Here is an 11,876-nt window from a genome sequence, read left to right on the forward strand (position 1 = left end):
CGATAAGGTTTTGAAACGGTTCAAGATGCAAGATTCCAAGAAAGGAACCTTACCGATGAGCAGTGGCACAGTTCTCTGCAAGAGTCAGTGTCCTGTGCGTTCCAGAAAGTCTGGAACGGACGGTCCACGTGAGCAGACCGTCCGTTCTATGTGCTGGAACGGACGGTCCACGTGCATTTCTGGACCGTCCGTTCCGGGCTTCAGTTTTTCCGAAATTAAACCGGTTTAGGGTTAAATCACTTTAGAAAAGGGAGATTAAAAAAACCCTAATAAGGTGAGCCGACTTTAGAACACTTTGAGCAGTTTTTGGTGAGATCCAAAAAGGTTGAGAGTGTGATCAAAGTCCGTTCTTCTCGAAGCACAAATCGAATAGCGGATTCGAGTCCTAGCAGACAAGTTCCAAGCGTTGGAATCCATCTCGAAGTGTGGATACGTGTAGAGGGCGAGGTATTCTTCCTGCCTTTCGTGATCAGATGTGTTCTTCGATTGATACAGGCCCCGGATCGATTGAGGTAAGCGTTCTAACGTTTCTACGATTCATTAGAAGCATGGTTCTAGGGTTTATTAAATTTTTGTTTTATATCCGCTGCGCAAACCCTAGAATCGATCTCTTGGGAATAGGTTTCGCTCTAGAGATCCCAGGAAACCCAACAGTATTCAAAGCATGCAACTCCTCATGTTGGATTCCGTAGATATCTCAGGTCTTAGGATCCAATCATGGAACCGCCATATGAGATTCAAGTCATGACGCTAGTCCATATGACAATCTCATGCGGGTCATTCCAGTATTTCGTTCTCTAACGAATACCTATGACTGTGATCGTATCCAATACCTATGATCATGTATATGATCATCAATCACACATCATACTAGTCTTGTTATATCATTATTCCCACAATGATACATGACTAGGGAGTTTAGTATTGTTCATAACAATACATGGATTTCATAACATATCAAGCATGCACAATACGTAATGAATCAAACACTCATCCATAAAATCATAGAAAGCGTCAATACATCAAATGTATCCAAGTAAAGCTCGTAAACAATACATCATAGAGCACTAAACCAACACAGGCACACCGTTGATCACTTACAACGGCTTTGTAAGTGTACTTAGCATTCCATCCCTTGCAAGCGATGAAATAAGTTGCCATTGGAATGCCATTAAGGTTGATTTCAATGAGAAAGAGCTTCATGTTTATGACTGTCAGCCGAGGCTAAGGGAAAATATGGAAAAGGTAGTGCATAAGCTTAGTAAACTCATTCCCAGGGCTTGTATCCTTGCTGGGTCGGATTGTTTCGCTGAAGGCGATGTACTTGAGATTCAGTATGTGGACGGACTACCTGAGGATGCGACCGGTTGTGACTGCGGTGCTTTTGCAACCTAAGTATTGTGTTGTTATGGATTTTTTATTATGGGTTTCTGTTTATTATTTATTCCCTAAACCCAAAAAATATGGGTTAAAAAAGTTTTGAAAGTAAAAAAAATTTCATGAAAATTTTGGAGGAAATTTTTTTTGATGAAAATATTGGAGGGAATCAAATTTGCCTTATTAAAAAAAATACTACTCTCATTCGCATGGGTCCCATCAAAATCAAGGGTTGAATTGTCAACTGCAACTTTTTTGCATAGCTGGATGGCACTGGGCCCCATCCAAAAAATGCATGTCAAACCTGGGTCCCACAAATTTTCGGTCACATTGGGTCACAGTTGGTCACATTGGGTCACAAGGGTCGATTTTATGGACTCTTTCAAATGAATCATTACGAACGCTTTCACATGTTCCATATTAACCCTTTTGTACCGTATTGAAGAGAAAAAACAGAATTATTCAAATTATGGGTGCAAAAGTAGTGTTCACACATGTGTCCCATAAGTGTTCATAGTGTTTTATGAATGATTTTGACAATATTGGTGCTTTTGTATTACAAACACCTTAACATATTTTGTAAAATTTATGATAACACTATATTTGTGTTCTTTATACCTTGTTACAACACAACCAAGTTTAAAAAGCATGTTTCCACCTATATTTACTTTTCTCACTTGGTCACAGGTCACATCCGATCACAATGGTCCCATAGTACAAAATTGGACAAGGGTCACATTGGTCACATGCTGGTCACAATGGGTCACAAACATTGGTCATATGAGATAACTTATTTATTGTATTTTAATTGTGGAATGGGACCAAATTAAATGAATTAAAATCTAACAAGGAAGCAAAAGACATGGAATACAATACACAATTATTATACAAATGGTCTCTTTATTCATACATGGTGTTCTCTCACACATTGCTGATGTTGATACTTCTGTTGGGACATGCATCCTTTTTCGGGCTTCACCAGGACCCGAAAAGCAATTTTGTTTGGGTCTCCCACTTTTCCGTTTGTCTTCCAAGATAGGAGGCAAAACCACGCGGTTTGCAACATTTGGATCATCGATGCTCTATTCACAACAATCCGGGATCAGATACATAGTTGCTTCATAAGCATGACGCCATGACTCGCGCAAATAGTATGGAGAACACAGGTCTGGTATCTTATTTGCTTTCCCAACCTTATGAAGTGCTGCAATTGCGTGACTGCATGGGATCTTATCAATATCAAATAATCTGCAACTGCACGATCTATCTCCAATTTTGACTAAGTATTTTCTACCCTTTTCACCAGTCACCTCAAACTCCTCTGTAATAGAGTTCAGCACATTAACCTCGTACGTACATGCCATCTCGTAACGTTCATGTAGCACTTTGTCAACATATGGTGTCAGTTTTTGAGAATCATCGATAGATCTTGCTTCCAATCGACGCCGATCGAACCATTCCACAGTCTTTGAAAGACAAATATCAAGTACGCCTAGCACCGGAAACCTTTTTGCTTTCTTCAACACAGTGTTGATTGATTCAGCCCCATTTGTAGTCAACAAGTTGTACCTTTCACGCTTAAATTTAGTCCTCGCCCATTTCTCGGGATCAAGGTCTTCTTTCTGCATATACTCGGCAACTTTAGGATACCTACACAATAGAAAACTCATGGTCACATCGTCACATGATACCATCTAGATTAGCCGATTTGGTACACACGGGGAGAGGCCACTTTGTACCCTGTGCTATGGTCACATGGTACCATCTCAACATGGTCACATGGTACCATCTCAACATGGTCACATGGTACCATCTAAGCATGGTCACAAGGTACCATCTCAACATGGTCACATGATACCATTTCAATATGGTCTCATGGTACCCGTGCCATGATCACATGGTATGCCATGGTCACATGGTACCCTGTGTCATGGTCACATATTTCAGATTTATCGGATTGGTAATAGTGGTTAGAAAGTTCATACCTATTCTTAAGATCAGTAAACTGTTCTTCAAACTCGTGTAACGTATAAGCTTCCGCGCATTTGAAGAACCTTTCTGCGACGGTTTTCACCTCTACAACTCTTTCTTCCCATGCCTCTGTTACCCTTGACTTTAAGATTTTGCGCAATGTGTCTCACACAAAATCCATGCCAAGCTTCTTTATACACTTCTCTAACAACCTTTATTATGCTTCTATGTCGTTCAGATATCACAACGACTTCAGGTCCATCTGGGATTGCATTTATTAATCTTTCCATAAATCACTTCCGTGATGCATCTTTTTCTCTATCGATAATACCCCACGCCAATGGATATTGGTGGTAGTCACCGTCTTGTGCGGTTGCAACAACCAATGTACCCTTGTACTGGTCTGTCAGAAATGTTGCATCAATAGTAACCACTTTACACATGTAATTCCATCCTCTAACCGTTGCACCCAATGCGATGAAGAGGTATTTGAAGCTTTTACAATCCGTGTCTAATTCAAGACTTACAATTGTTCCAAGATTTCTCTTCTGCAACATGTGCAACCATCCAGGAAGCTTCCTAAAATGCTCAGCATGATCACCTCGAATCTCACTTTCAGCTTTATGCTTCCCTCGTAACGCCGTCAAATATGTTACGGTTGTGCCATACTTCGCTTTTACACGGTCTATTATTTCATGTGCAGAAGGAGTGCTATCAAGTTTACCCGGGAATTCTTCCTTCAAATAATCTCTAACAAGTTTCTTTGTACCCCTCGTACTTTCGCTTGATTCTGAAACGGGTTTGCAAATATGAATGGGATTGTGTTTTCTTACACTCCAACGTTTCGAATTAAGGATCAATGCCGTACGCAACTCACATTACAGCCGGATCCGGCAAATTTGCATCTGATTTCCCATAACTTCTTATCAGACATCAGCGTAGTATACCTAAAACGAGCCATAGTTGCACCCTTTCGAACATATTCTTGCGTTGCTTCCTTATTGTCGAATTCATGCCCAATTGTTATATTTAATCCATCACAGAAAGTGAATACAGAATCAGAAAACAAAGAGTCCTCGATAAGGTCAAGCTCCAAACCATCACCATCACCATCACCATCACCATCACCATCACCATCACCATCACCATCACCATCATCATCATCACCATCATCATAAGTATCACACTCTGTCACTATAACTTCTCTAAGTCCACTTGAATGTTCACTGTCAGAAAGATGTATAATTTCTGTCACATTATTACTCCCAACTTTAATCTTAAAATTTGGGCTCAACAATAAACAATCGTCATAATCTTCCACACCTCGTTTCCCATTTCCTCCAACAACACTACCATCAGCAGGAATTATAGCCTCTTCTTCAACGTTTTCTTCAGCATCAGTTTTCATAACGTAACTCATCTATCTCCACATAAAGCATACCTCGCATTCCATTTATTTTTATCCAACAGATAAATATGAACGTGCTTGTCATTCCATACGTAAGTCGGCTTTTTGTTTTCCTTGACATTTGGCAAATAACTCAACCTGATATCCGTTTTATTTTTCTCCACTTTCATCTCAGCACATAACTCTCGAACAAGTTCACTGTAGGTTACCTCACAGGGGGGACAAAAGAACAACAATCTTTGAGTTTCCATAAACTTTCCTTCCCATTCATATTCTCCGTTTTTATTCACTCTCCACCTACCATCATACAGAAAGTATACAATTGTCGATCTCTCATATGGCCCGTTCATCGTACCTGTAGAAAGGATAAATACAAAATGCAGATCAATTAAACTATTCTGGACTCTATGACTATGTGACCATATGAATATAATACCATGTCACCATGTGAATATAATACCATGTCACCATGTGACCATTATTACCATTTTAACTATTCTATATCATGTTACCATATGAAATTGTGACCATGTGAATTCCTCACCATGTGATCATTATTACTAATCCCACTATTATGAATCATATGACCATGTGAATATAGTACCATATGACCATGTTAATATAGTACCATGTGACCATGTTAATATAGTACCATGTGACAATATAAACATAGTACCATGTGACCATGTGAAGATAGTACCATGTCATCCTTGAATCCTATCGGAACTGTTATTCTAATCACACGGGACTAATGTAATCATGTCACTATGTGACCATGTGACCATGTGACCGTGTGGCCATGTCACAAACTCCTCTCTAATGTGATCCGGCTTTTGTGTATAGTGATATTCTAAAAACAACATCTCAAACCCAGATCCGACCCGGATCTATGACTATACTATAGTCCAAAGGATAAAAACTGCACAAACATCAGCAATTACAAGAAAAAAGGTGGAAGAAGCATTACTGTTCAGCCAAAAAATAACAACAAACATCAATGTGCATGAAAAACAATAAGGTTTTCGCAATTGCTTACCTGTCTTCAACCTCTTAGCTAATTTCACACTGATTTTGCTGGAATTTTAACGATTTTGGATTAAAAATCGCAACATTCAGAGGAGAGAGAGAGCTCATCGACGAGGGAGAGAGAAGCAGGAGAGAGAAAGCGGAATGAGAGAGGAATTAAGAGACAACTAAACCCTATTTTTTGGGGAAATTTTTTTATTCAAAAATTAAAAACAAAAGGGCATTTTGGTAATCACATATTATAAAAGGTATATTAGAAGTTGTAATGTTTTTTTTAAGGAGAGGGTATGAGAGGATGTTAATGTAGCACATTGAGGGTATAACGGAAGTTGTCCCCCTTTGGTGGTCGTCAGAAGCTCCTATTCCACACCTTCTGGCAAAATGCTGCAATCTCGCCCTAGACCTAGCGCATCTCTCCCTCCACTGCATCGCTCTTCCTCGCGATTCAGAGAGAAACATTGATGTTATAAATCTAGGTGTAGAAATATGACCAAGTAATAATATTATTCCTAAACTCAACAATTAACCGCAAATATACAGATTGTGTGTAGTAGGTAGGGTCGAACACAGGGACAAGGTAGACAATCGAATCAAACTCCTATCAGGAATCGATTTAGAGAATAATATGGATGAATGTATCATGACAAACATGTGGAAAACAAGAAATAAGCAAATGAATAAGATATCAATAATAAAACACCGAATGTTTTAGGATTACTTTATATGCAAGGCTCTTCTCTAAAGATGTAAATTCTGTGGTTTCTAAATACAATTAAGGGAATTCAAGCTCTACAATAAAGATTAGCTCTCTCAATTCTAACCTTACTGTCAAGATTATTTTACCCTATTAATCTCTCGATTCAATAGTCTAAAATCCTTGATGCATGAATGAACGCTATCATAATCCCTAGGCAAAATATTCGCCTCTCGACGCGAGACATGTTCTCTCTATTGAGTTATTTACAGATTATAATCACACATCTCTATGCGATAAGTGACCAACAATATCAAACACAATAAAGTCAACTCAATAAACTGATCAATTAGATAGATAACACCACATAGTTTTGAAGTGAAAAACAAAGATCCGTACATTGCAAATCCCTAACCTATTGTTATGAAACTACTCGCTAAATAACGAGGCGATATGATTCATATCAATACAACAAAACATCGTAAAAATGGAAAGAACAAGAAACTCTTAGTCGATTCTCAGTTTCGTGATCTCCGTCTTCTACTCTGATATCTTGTTTCTCGATAATCTTTCTTTTTTGTCTTTGCTAGGTTTGAAGTGTGTGGAAGTGAAGAATATTGGAATCAATTAATTCTGTTGGCGGCGGGCTTCTCTTTTCTTCGAAGCGAACCCTCAAATCAAAATTGGAAGTTTTCCGATTGATGAACCGGTGATCGACCGTTCATCCTTTTCTTCAATCAACACTACAAGAAAATCTTCATATAGCGACGGAATCTGCGACAGAATTTTTCCGTCGCAAACAAATTACGATAGAATTCGACGGTTTTGCGACGGAATGCGAAAATTTTTATTCCGTCGCAAATAGTCGCAAAATCCGTCGCAAATTTGCGACGGAATACGACAAAAACGTTGTCTCGCAAAACCAAACATTATTTGCGACAAAAATTTTAATATATACGGAATTTGTGACAGAAATTTCTGTCTCAAATCCTAATTTCATTTTTTTTCGTTATTTTCGATGAAAAATTTCAAATTTTTACAGTTTATTTTTCTTTTTGCGATGGATTGCGACAAAAATTTCTGTCGCAAATCCAAATTTTATTTTTTCGTTATTTTCGATGAAAAGTTTAAAATTTTCGCGGTTTATTTTTCGTTTTGCGACGGCAATGTCCGTCACAAAACTTAATAAAAGTTACAACTTCGTCTTTCTCCTGCAGACTTCGAATTTTTTTTTTAAAAATCTCAATCTTCTCCAATCTTCTCCAACAAATTGTTTTTCTTCAAAATTCGCCAATGTATGTGTATATATATCGTGTATATAGATATATATATGTGTATATATGTGAATGTATGTGTATATGTATGTGTTGTGTATATATATTGAATGTGAATATGTGTATGTGTATGTATATGTGTATGTGAATGTGTATGTGTTTATGTATGTATATGTATATGTGTGTGTGTTTATGTATGTGTATTGTATATGTATGTGAATGTGAATATGAATGTGAATGTGAATGTGAATATGTATGTATATATATAAATGTGTATGTGTGTTTATGTGATGTGTATGTGAATATATATATATATATGTATGTGTATGTGTATATGTGTGAATATGTATGAATGTGTGTTTATGTATGTGTGTAATGTATATGTATATGTGTATGTAAATTTATATGTGTATGAATGTGTGTTTATGTGTGTGTTTATGTGTATGTGTATATATATGTATGTGTATGTAGATTTATATGTGTATATATGTATGAATGTGTGTTTATGTATGTGTGTGTATATGTATATATATGTGTATGTAAATGTATATGTGTATGAATATATGTGTATGTATATATATATGTATATAAATTTATGTGTATATATATAATGTATACGCATATGTGTAATATATATGTATGTGAATATATGTATACGTGTGTATATGTATATTATATTTTTTTTAAATTAAAAAAAAATATTTGCGACGGATTTTTCTGTCGCAAATCTGTCGCACAACGCAGATTTTGTTATTTTTTTTTAAAAAAAAAGTATTTGCGACGGATTTTTCTGTCGCAAATCCGTCGCAAATCGCAGATTTTGTCCATCGCAACTTTGCGACGGATTAACGACCGACAAACTTTTGCGAAAACGATATACGGATGGAAATTATTCTATCGTTTTCTGTCGCAAATTTGTAATTGCGATGGATTTTATTTATGTTTGCAACGGATTTTTCCGTCGCAAATTCGGATGTTTCTTGTAGTGCAATCGCACTCTCTGATGAATTCGAGTGACGATCGACTGTTTGTGATGTTACACGATCGACCGTTTGAATGATAATGGTGATCGGTCGTTCGACGCTTGTATCAAACGGTCGTTCGCATCCACTGAGCAAATCTGATTGAAGATCGATCGATGCATATTGTGCGATCAGTCGATCATGGGTACTAATTTCACCAATTCCGACCAAAACTCGGTTTTCTGCAAGAATAACACATACAGGCAAAAACAAGTATAAGCACGCTCATAAATATCTAAAGATGTATCAAACCGTATAAAATATGCTAGGCATTGATGTGAAATCGTATAGTAAAATGCGTGTTATCATAAATGTATTTGCTAAATTGACTTTATGTGTGCTGCCTTCTTATGGAAAGGGTCGCCGGAACAATCCCATGGTCATGTTGCATGGGACGTAGTCACCTCCCCTAAGGTAGAAAGGGGTTTGGGTCTACGGACTATTTTTTAGTGGAAAAACATATGTGGCTTGAAACTTATATGGCAGATTTTCACGAAGACTAGCTCACTATGTGTTACTTGGATTAAAGAGAAATATATGAGGCGAACTTGTTTTTGGCTCCTAAATATATAAGAAGCTCCTAAAGTTATGCCTTAAAGCCACCTCCATATTGCACACTCGCCTAGATGATGGGAAAAAACAATCTTCTGGTTTGATATTTTGACACCTTTTGGCAGACTAATTGTGACACCCGTAACCCGGATCCCGCAAATACGAGTTGCGTCACATGGACAACTAAAATAAAAACATAACCTCAAAATACGCGGAAATTTAAAACTTTTCTTTTCAGAGTTAGCGAAAGGAAAACATTCATTCATACATATATGATACATTATTCCAGAGATAATTATACATAGCGAGTGGTAGCGAATTCATTATTACAAACCTTAAAATCTATCACCGATATAATATAAAACCATTTTTCCAAAAGCATAAGCGTATCATAAATATGTAATTATACATGATCAGTCGACAGATCACCCAGGTCTCCGATGTTCGTTCCGCGGCTACTGCTGCTCACGACCTGAAACGTTGCGTAACAACGTCCTAAGTTAATTGCTTAGAAAGTGAATCGGACGTAATCCGGAGTTCTATTCTCATGTAATCAGGGAAAGCAATACATATATATATATATATATATATATATATATATATATATATATAATATATAATACTCTAATGAACAGGAATAAAAAACATGTAATCAACGAGAATCATATCAACAATCACAATCAAGTCCGTACGACAAGTCGCAGGACATAGTCCGTCAAATCATCTATACGCGCACCATGCGTAGGTAATATACTCCCCATGTGCATAGCACAACCACCTCTATCCTCGGAATCCATCTACTCCACAATCACCCGGATCCGGTATAATTATATTTTTCTCCGCGTGAACATATCACTCCACCCTAGAATCGATATCACCTCTCGATACTAGGTGTGTCACCTCGCTCCGGCATTGATGTCACCTCTCAATACCAGAATTCACCAGACGTCAGTTACAACCGACGCCATCGACTATAACGGAGAGCCAATCGCTGCAACTCCCCCTCGCCGACCATCCGCCACGGAAATACTTGTCAGGTTCATGCCCAAACCTGGCAGAGTAAGTCCGTACCACCTCCTTGGGAGACCCCAATCTACCCCATATCCCGGAATCTGCTCTGTCGCTAGTAGAAACGTTGGCACGGTTATCAAGAATCATATTTTTCCTCGTCATGCAATAGTACTGACTACAATCGACTATCTACGCAAGTCATCGGAGTGCCCATAACCTTCCTATCGTTCGGACGTTGGCGCGATTATGTCATCGCTACATTCTGATAACATGATTTTCTCCTCTATTTTCAGGTCCATTGTCTGACACTTTCGCATCGGTTCTGTGCATTATTAGACATTTAGGATCATTTTAGGACTAGGTTTTGTTATCTTTGCATTCTATGGTGGTTGAACAGGTAACAGATGCATTATGGATACCAGAGGAGCACAATCGAGGATTTCAGAGCAAATTGGATCGGAACGGAACGATAAGGGCATTTCTAGCTCGAGTTGCATTTGAACACGACCATGTCGAGCTCAAACACGGTCGCACAAAAGTGAAAAACGATGATATCATCACAGACAATCTACATGGTGTTGGCTTAGTGCTCTATGATGTACTGTTCATGAGCTTTATTTAGATACATTCGATGTATTGATACTTTCTATGGTTTTATGAGAGTATTTGATTCATTACTTGTTCTTGCATACTAGATCTGTTATGAAATCCATGTATCATTATGAATGATACTAAACTCCCTAGTCTTGTGTCGTTATGGGAATAACGACATAATAAGACTAGTATGATGTGTGATTGATGATCATAGAGATGATCATAGGTATTGGATACGATCACAGTCATAGGTATTCGTTGGAGAACGGAATACTGGATTGACCCGCATGAGATTGTCACATGGACTAGCGTCATGACTTGAATCTCATATGACGGTTCCATGATTGGATCCTAAGACCTGAGATATCTACGGAATCCAACATGAGGAGTTGCGTGCTTTGAATACGTCAAACGTTCTGCGTAACAGGAGAACTATAAAGGCGTGTATCAGGTACGAAACGAATCATGTACTGGATTGTAGATAGTCAAGACGGAATTTGTACCTCTCGTAAAAGAGAGAGATATCGCTGGGCCCCTCGTGTGAGCGAGACTGTAGAAATGTGTGGCCGCACTATAGACGAACGTCGTCTATTTCAGACAGTCGAACTCAGTGAACGAGAAAGCAGTCGAATCAGATAAGGTGGCTTGTCCATGCCTTATGTTCGACATATGATATCGCGATACAAAAGGATCATCAGCCGGAATCATCACTGGTGTTCGTAAGATCACGAACCAACTCTATTCGAGATAGGTAGTCATAGTGTCTTGCTAGAGACCGCCTATGACTTGTATATCCGGAATAGAGATTTCGGACTATACTGCTATATCGAATGAGCCTACAGGGTCACACACGCAGGGAAGGACAAATGCACGAGAGAAAACGACGAAAAACCGAGACGGAAGGGGCTGGAACGGACGGACCAGAAAGTCCAGAACGGACGGTCCGC

At 38.3% G+C, this 11,876-nt stretch overlaps 1 protein-coding gene across 1 annotated transcript; it reads right to left on the reverse strand.

Annotated features, from left to right (window-relative positions):
* Window positions 1-2,459: 2,459 nt before the first annotated feature.
* Window positions 2,460-4,768, reverse strand: LOC104825417. Its single transcript, XM_010557738.1, has 4 exons — window positions 4,516-4,768; window positions 3,646-4,138; window positions 3,363-3,485; window positions 2,460-3,027 (listed from the first exon to the last, which is right to left on the reverse strand). The coding sequence occupies exons 1-4, from the start codon at window positions 4,766-4,768 to the stop codon at window positions 2,460-2,462; spliced, it is 1,437 nt and encodes a 478-aa protein (XP_010556040.1).
* Window positions 4,769-11,876: the final 7,108 nt, after the last annotated feature.

This window comes from Tarenaya hassleriana, unplaced genomic scaffold (genome assembly GCF_000463585.1).
Source record: "Tarenaya hassleriana unplaced genomic scaffold, ASM46358v1 Cleome459, whole genome shotgun sequence".
Classification (NCBI taxonomy): Eukaryota; Viridiplantae; Streptophyta; class Magnoliopsida; order Brassicales; family Cleomaceae; genus Tarenaya; species Tarenaya hassleriana.